General features: G+C 46.7%; 1 protein-coding gene across 1 annotated transcript; it reads right to left on the bottom strand.

Annotated features, from left to right (window-relative positions):
• Positions 1-707: 707 nt before the first annotated feature.
• LOC123169908 (peroxidase P7) lies at positions 708-1838 on the bottom strand. The gene is made up of 2 exons (XM_044587762.1): positions 1591-1838; positions 708-1480 (listed from the first exon to the last, which is right to left on the bottom strand). The coding sequence occupies exons 1-2, from the start codon at positions 1804-1806 to the stop codon at positions 737-739; spliced, it is 960 nt and encodes a 319-aa protein (XP_044443697.1). The 5' UTR covers positions 1807-1838; the 3' UTR covers positions 708-736.
• Between the last annotated feature and the right edge of the window lie 6856 nt (positions 1839-8694).

Below are 8694 nucleotides of genomic sequence, written 5' to 3'. Positions count from 1 at the left end.
GTTTTGCACGTTCCTACCACTCAACAGTTTGCTGATGTCATGACTAAGGGACTACCGACCCCAGTCTTTGAGGAGTTTCGGTCCAGTCTCTGTGTCTCCGGTGACGCTTCGACTGCGGGAGGGGGGGGTGTTGAGCGTACGTTGTCCACTGCATATGTATAGGACTTGGGTGTGTATTTATACCGTTATATCTCTCTCTCCCCCTCGTATATTTGTACATCTTGAAAGACAAGTAGAGGCCAGTCCACCCTATACCTATATATGTGCACCATGCACACGATCAATGATTATCGATTCGTGCAATCTCATTTTCCTAACTAACAATAACCATTAAATTGATAATCTAACGGCTAAACTAATTTTGTTGATGTGGATTAACATGGAAGTTCGTATGGTGCCTCTAATTAGTAAATATAAGATAAGATAAGGTATAAGATTGTAGGGGCTGATATAAGCTTGATCCAACATAGGAATATTTGACTTTGGAAAAACAAATACACTTTATACTTTATTAAGAACGAAGGACTCGCTATATTTCCCATTAAAACAAGCACGAAAAAGACCATTTATTGCACACACACACATGTTTGGGTACTACAAATGCGCCAAACATTCTATTGATACGACACTGTACACAAAGAAATCAACACGAGTAGTCGTTACAAATTGTACATTTCAAAAAAATAATTGAATCCGATATGATCGGGCTGGGTTGCATCCACTTGGGATCAAGCAATCAGTAGTTGGCCATGGAGCACTTGAGCCTCACCTCCACTGGCATTCCCTTTGGCGGAGGTATGTTTCCCATCTTCACCATGGCCTTGGCAAAGTCGCTTGCGAACACCTCACCGTCGGCGCTGTACATCTCCACGAGATTGTCCTGCAGACCTCCACCGCCATAGAGAGTCTGGTCGGAGGTGAGGAGACCACGCCGCTCGATAAGGTTCCTGTAGTAGGCGTTGTCGAACCTCATCGGCGTCTGCACATCGAACGGCGCCTTACCAGAAGTACCCTGGCACGTCTGCTGCGTGGTCTGTGCGAAGGAGGGGTCGATGTCGCCATTAGGGCCGTAGACACGGTCCCTGTAGGTTTCGCAGTTGGCCATCCCGACGGTGTGGGCACCGGAGAGCGCGGTCATGTCATGAGCATCGAGGTTGAGCTCTGCGAACATGGTGACGAGCTCGCCGAGGTCGTCTTTGGGGCTGGGGAGGCCTTTCTTGGTGGACTCGGGGTCGGCGGCGAAGCGCGAGTCCTTGCGGCCGAGGGGCACGCTCCAGGTGGGACCTCCGAGCAGGGCGACTGCGTCGCGGGACGCGAGGGCGATGATGTCGGCGCAGGAGACGGTTGCGGGGCAGTCGTGCTCGAGCGCGGACTTGATGTCGTCGATGATGGTGTAGCCGGTGAGGGAGGCGTTCGGCCTCACATCCTTCTCGCCTGGGGAGAAGGGCGTTGCGTCCAGGAGAACGGAAGCATCGCATCCCTGACATGTCATTTGTAAATCGTACAGTATTTAGCAAATGTAACCATACATAGTACAATAGTAGGCAGAGTATATGTAGAAGCAGTTATAGAATAGAGGTGCGTATATACGTTGATGAAGCAGTCATGGAAGAAGAGGCGGAGGACGGCGGGCGCCATCCTCGGCTGGGCGGCGACCCTGCTCGCCATCACTGACCGCACCACGTGCTGCACGTTGGGGCACGTCTTCTCGTAGTAACCCGCGGAGAGCTCGCTGCCATTGGCGGTGGCAACCAGAGCAACGAAGAGGAGCAGCGCGACCCAACATGGGGCCCTGGAGGACGCCATGCCTATTGACTGGTGTCTGGTGATGAGAGCGATCGCTGCACAGTGCAGAAGAAGCAAGCAACAAGGAGAGAATATTAATGTGTTGAACATGAATGGAAGCATATGCTTATATAGTGCTTGCGTACAAGCTGCATGTTTTTATGCGTGTGCGCATGTGCGAACGCTCTGCAATATTGTAGAGCTCCATTGACGAGCTGCAGCCTCGTGCTTCCTGGCCGGAAGGCTGACAAGGTCAGGACCGGACCAGAACAAGAGAAAACAAAAGCGCAGGGAATTGACAGGCTAACTAATACGAGTACGTACCTAGCTTGAATTGCACAAAATTAAGGATGCGTATGCGTCGACATGGTTGCTTGCTTGGATGGTGCAATTGTCCACGCCCAGAATCTTTGATTGATGATGCAATTCGGTGGCTGGAATCAAAGGGTGTTAGAGAACGGGCTGGGACCAACCGTTGAAACGCAAACACGCATGTCGTCCACTTGGGCTGTTTGCCTAGTTCAAAAGATGAGCACTAGTCCACTTTTGCACGGTCTGAGAAAACACACTCTAAACACACGCTTTCTCGACGCCTGGATGTATGCACACCTTACAGTCGGCCTTATATAATTGAAAATTTTATGAAGGAATTTGCAAATCCGATTACAAAGCCGTTTTTTTAGGAATTACAAAACCAACTGTTGTCTATCTCTTTGCTCTGATTCAAAATTGAAGTTCAGCTCCGGAAACATTGTACACGTACATCCCATATTTGTTAAGTACTTACTCCATCCTATTTTTCTTGTCGTGGAGGGAGAATAACAGTAGTACAAATCAGGTATACAAATGGCAACAACAAAAACGAAACACAAGAAGTATTTTGTATGACTTCTTCATATTCCATTTTTTTCTTCTAGATCATGCTTTCGTATGCATGCATGATTCTCAATGTTAGCGCGTTGAGTGCTATGACTAGTAGAAGATTAATGCAATTAATTAACCAAGTTGATGTGTAGTATGTCATTGTTGATGGCTCTGCCAATAAGAATGATCTTCAAAAGCTCAAGTTCTAAGCTCCCGAGTCCTCCCGAGTCGCCCCTGCGCGGCGACCGGGGGGAACCCTAGCGCCACCGCGTCCTCGTCCCTCCCCCGACCTCTCCTCCTCGCCGCTGCCAGGGCGCGCCGCCGGGCAAGGCCCCGTCGGCGTCGGCGGCGGCGGGATCTCTTCTCCCACAACTCGCTGGATCTGGCGCGGGCGGATCGCGGCGGGTGTTGGCGGCGCGCTGGAGGCGGGGCGCGCCGGCGCGGGCTTGGGGTCGACGGCAGGGCTCACGCTCGCGGTTTCCCCTGGTGTGCGTGGGAGTCCGCTCGGGGCGCGCAGCGGCGGCCCTCGGCAAGCGGTGGCGGGCGCTGGGCTCTCGGCGGCGCTCCGGCGTGTGCAGGCGGCGGTGGTCCCTGTGCGCGGTCGGCGGCTCCGTCTCTGACCCGGACGGCGCGGGGATGGCGGCGGCCCGGCGTGGCCGGCGATCTGGATGCGGTGGTGCCGGCGGCTCGCTGATCTGCCGGTGCTCCAGGGTTCTGCCTGGTGGTGCTGGTGGTGACGGCGGCCCGTGCACGAGAGTTGGATCCCTTCGAAGTGATCTGGGTGAAATCTTGCCTTCGGCGCCTGCTAAGGCCGGCGGTGGCGGCACTATCTGCGTCGTTCCCTTCTTGAAAGCATCGTTGTGGAGAAGTTCAAGGCCACTCTCTGCTACCTCTGGGGGAAACCCTAGATCGGATGATCGGATGACGGCGGCGCTCTGGTGTCATTCCTCCTAGGGGGCGTCATTCTTGGAGGTACACACGTGATCGAGGGACCAAAGGACGGATTCTTTGGTGGAGCGGTGATTCATCCTACACACTGAGGACGATGGATCTTGACGGCGTGGCGCAGTGCAGATTCGGAGTTCGCCGTGGGAGGATGGACTCGCGCAGGAGGACGACGCTGTCGGGCGTCGTGGTGGCGTCGATGGCAGAGAGACCTAGCACGGTACATGCAACAATACAGCTCTGAAGATGGATTGGTGGCAGGTGGCTGCGGCGGCCTCATACCCGTCAGGCGTCCTGGTTGAGGAGTGCGCCGGACTGGTAGGTGCCCCATACCTGGTAGGCGTCCTGGTTGGGACCTCAGGTCTTAGATGTTTAGGTTTGGCTGCGATGTCTATTTGGTATTAGGCCCAGACTATCTGCGCCCCTTCATCGATTGAATATGTGTAGCGACAGTTGTTGCTTAGATGGTGGCTTTAGTCTTGCTGTTGTATGGCTTTGTAAGGTCTTGTGAGAATAATTAATAAAGTGACCGTATGCATCGCCCAGATGCAGAGGCCGGGGGTCATCCTCCTTTTCAAAAAAAAAACTCAAGTTGACTATTGTATCATGATGAAGAAAAGAATGCTTGGTCCACGACCAGCTTCGCTTCACTTTTGGTGAGAGAGAGAGAGAGAGAGAGAGAGAGAGAGGCTTGTGCCGGCTGCCACTCCCACACCGGCAATCTCCCTCTCCTCTCCCGCAGGCCAGACACAACATGTGTCCGCTCAGCCATGTGGCCCTTTTGGGCTCGCCGTCGCTCGGCCTCTTCAGACTCACCCCCACCCTGCCGCTTGGGACCCGTTACCGCTTCCTCAGGTATGCGCTAGTGTGGGTGGGGGCCGAGTGCTTTCGACCCTAGTTCACCTGCGACACCATCGTTGGCGAAGTGTTGGCGAAGAAATATCCACCGTCCTATTTTTCAGAGTTATGAATCTCCATAGGGACATAAAACGGTGACAGAAGGCAAAAAAACTTCTCTCAAAACTGACATAGAGGGGAAACAACTATCCATGCTGGGGAGATGGCCAAGGAAGAAAAAGAAGGAGGGGCCTCTCCCCCCTTTTCTCCAGCGGTGCCTGAATGACGACGGGTACATCTACGCAATCTCCGTCAGCATCACCAACAATTTTTTCTTTGTAATCCTCTCATGGTGATGTGTGTACACTCCTTTGGGGTTGAGGGTTTGTAAGTAATAGCCTCTTTTTTGATGCCAAACATGACTGTGATATTGGGCTTTATTAATGTAGTTAACTATATGATGTGCTTCCGGATATGAGTTCCTTTTATGTTGGATCGAATCGTGTTCATGTTGTGTATTCAACTTTGTAATCATGAAGATCATATGGTCATTGTTTAGTATAATTTTGGGAGACACCTGAGATAACATATGAGTGCTCATTAGATGAAGATTAGAAAGATGACCATTGGGTGTGACGCTTTACCAGCACTTACGAGTCTCATCCTATTTAATAAAGTTGGAACATTGTGAGGTTAGATCATATATCTTAATTAAATTATTAACATTGTGAGTTTCCTTTAGCGAACCTATAAACCATAGACCTTGTTTTTGATCACTAAAATCTCATTTATGTCACGTTTGCACACTTTAACTTTGATTTTTTATTCATTCCAAAAATATAAAAACAAGTATACCATCTATATTGTCAATCTCTTCACCGTACTAGGGCACTACAGAATTGACATGTGTGCTAGCTATGTTTGGGACACTAAAGACTACTTGTATCTTGATTGCAGGGTTGCTTGAGAGGAGAATACTTCCATTCTACGCACATAGACTGATAAATCTTAGGTCATCCACTTAAAAAATTGATGACACCCTACAATCCTCTGCACTTGAAGGCCCAACAAGTGACTACAAAATAGAAGTGCGTAGTTGACATTAGGCCACTACTCCAATGAACAATGAGTAGATGTACCATGAGTGATTCCTGGAGAGTGGACTACTTATCTGGCCTATGAACGATCCACCATGTTTATATCTAGATTTCAGCTATGAGTAGGGGAAGACTTGTAGCATAAATGTTGTGTTGTGAAGCTCATCTCTCTAAGCACTCATATTTGGGTTATGAGTGGAGGGCTGGGTGTAGTGGTAATCTTTATCCAATGCAAGATAATGACCCACAACTTGATTTTTTTTGTGAACTCTATGTGGTTAGGAATCATGATTAGGTGCAACCCTTCAAATATTAGCACAATGTTGCATGAGTTTTAAATATGAATGCTATATCTTCTCCATTTTGTATCTTTTTTTCTCGGAGATATTGCATTCGATCATGTTGCGCTCTCACCGATTTTTGCTCCCAGTCTGTCAAAATCGGACAAAACTTGGTGGTTGACTTTGAGCACATTACTCTAGGTATTTTGAGGAAACCAACACCAAGATTGAGAAGAATAAGGGGTGACGAACAACTTCCTACAGAAGACAAAGAAAGAGGGGGCATCCAGGAGCCTATCCGAGCTCTGGTATGAGAGAGGGCTCTCATACCGCTGCTTGTACCATGTAGCACTGCCACCATATCTTCAAACCCCACCACTCTTCTAAGTAGAATGAAAACATTCGGATAATAGAGAAGGGAGAAAACACACAACCACTAGAAGTATAAGAGAAGAGAAGAGAACTAGAGGGAATATCTTCATTTAGATTCATCCTAGATCCCCCCGTCGAGGAGATCCACCACTTCACCACCAATAACTCCACGAGAGAGAAAGAGAATGAAAACTCCAATATTGTGAGGGTTTGTATCCTTGTTTCATACTTTGACTCAGAGATTGAGACTTGGATAATCATTGATATTGTTTTGATGATTACGGTATTATCGATACGATTTCCCTTTATTTGATATAATTGTTTGATTGTGACGACCCTTGCATGTGCGAGCAGTCCCTCTCAAGTGTGAAAGAGGGAGGGGAATGGTATAAGACGAGATCATGCCTATTACTTCTATTACTAATGTGTGATTACCTGGAATATTGATTGGGAGATTTTTTTATGCATGGTATACGCATTGCTTGTTGTCTAATTTAAGGGCCTAGATAACTAGATCCGAAGATCCCCAGGACTATGAAGGTATTGTTTAGCGAATCCGCGACATCCACATGCCAGGTGTTGGTATCAACGAGGAGCAAAGATGATATGGGGAGCATGGGAAGTCATATCACCTAAAGCACTAGTCCGGTCTACCAATCTTAATTGTTGAGATGGCCATTAATGATGGCAACAGAAGGTAGGACAATAGATAATCAAACTAGCCTGACAAGAGGAGTTTGGCTATTCACGGGTGATCCGCCTACCAAACTGAAGGACCAGAGATGCGCGATATGTCGAGAGAGGCGGGGTGTGAATAGGGGACTACCAAATTTAATATTTTCTTTGTTGATTTTAGAGACAAGTGCGGAAATGTATGTTCTATAGAAAGGCAACTAGGTGATGTATCATATATGTTATGTTACAACAAGATAGAAAACCACAGAAGGCAAATAAGCAAGCAAGTAATAGTTAATAATAAGTAAAGCTAGGGTTAGAGACGACCAGAAGTGATGGAGACAAAGATGTAATGCAAATTTCACACTCTTGGGAGGGTGTAAATCTCCGTTGGACTGGTCGGGAACAATGAATGCTTCCATGATAATGAATGTCTCATCCAATTCTCCAAGCACGTTGGACAACGAATGACCAAGTAATCTCACACTATTGTGAATTGACAAGTAACTAATACACGTACCTAGCTTGAATTGCACAAAATTAAGGATGTGTCGATGTTGTTGCTTGGTTGGATGGTGCAATTGTCCACGCCGAGAATCTTGATTGATCCATTCATTCGCTCGAATCAAAGAGTGTTCGAGAATGGGCTGGACCATACCTTTGAACCACAAACACGCATGTTGTCCTCTTAGGCTATTTTCCTAGTTCAAGAGATGGGTAGTGCGAATTAGGAGTTGACTTTGCGTGGTTTGACAAAAAAAATCTGGTAAATACACCGTTGTTGGAACCAGAAGCTTGGAATGTATGCAATCCTTATAGGTATGGCATCTTATAACTAAAAGATTTGGATTATCTTTCCAGAACCAAGGAATTTGCAAAACTGATTGTTGAGTATTTCTTTGCTCTGATTCAAAATTTGAGTCCAACTCTGAAAAAATTGCACTACATGTACTTGCCGTATTTGTTAAGAACTTTGTCTGACTTCTTCGTAATTTCATTTTATGTCTTACTCATGGTTTCATATGCATGTATGAACCCTCAAGTCTCAACTTAGAGCGTTGAGCACCACCGTTTGGAGCATATTCACACACTTCATGATCAAGTTGATGGCTCTAGCGATAATACTATATATATAGAAATATACTTATTGGCATACTGTAACTAGTTGGGTTGTTCGCACATTTCCATGTGCGCCAAGTAGTAGAGTCATACCACCATGCATCATTAACAAACTTGCATACTTTTAAGGCAAAAGAAGTGATAATCCAAAATATCAAACATAATACATATGTGTTTTGTGTGTCTCAGCGCAGTAGATGACAAACTACATATTTACACCAAGACGCAGTTGCCATACCCGCAACCTCCAAAACGCAACGTTAAACAGAGAGTCGCCAAAATAGCAGTCTCCATAGTTTTCTTCTTGTTGTATTCTATCTACTCTACTATTTCAATTTGATATCAAAATCAAACAATTCAACAATGTTACTACAAACCATTCACCTGAATACAATAAATAATCTAAATGCAACAAATAATCCAATGAATGAATTTTTCTAAGTAAAACTTAACAAATTAAAGAAATGTAAATACACTATCACCCATGTAGTTGTCATTAATGCTCCATGAGATCTTCGCGCGGCTGATCATGGGAGGTCAGTCTTTATTCTTCCTGCACATCTCAAGACATGTTTGAATGCGGTTTGTGTGTCTACACGGCTTGCTAGTTATGCCAACATTGTCCTACTCTTTGGCCACCTATGTACCCCTTTCATGCACAATGACCATGTCATGTAGGGATGCGTTTGGTTGCTCACAAAAGTTCAACCAGACCCGCT

Source organism: Triticum aestivum, chromosome 7D (genome assembly GCF_018294505.1).
Source record: "Triticum aestivum cultivar Chinese Spring chromosome 7D, IWGSC CS RefSeq v2.1, whole genome shotgun sequence".
NCBI lineage: Eukaryota > Viridiplantae > Streptophyta > Magnoliopsida > Poales > Poaceae > Triticum > Triticum aestivum.
This window is presented reverse-complemented; position numbering and strand designations above follow the sequence as displayed.

Excerpts from the sequence above, each read along its gene's own strand:
- LOC123169908 (XM_044587762.1), bottom strand. The coding sequence starts at position 1,806 with ATGGCGTCCTCCAGGGCCCCATGTTGGGTCGCGCTGCTCCTCTTCGTT. Across the intron at positions 1,481-1,590 it reads TCCATGACTGCTTCATCAAC|GGATGCGATGCTTCCGTTCT; the intron begins GTATATACGCAC and ends ATGACATGTCAG.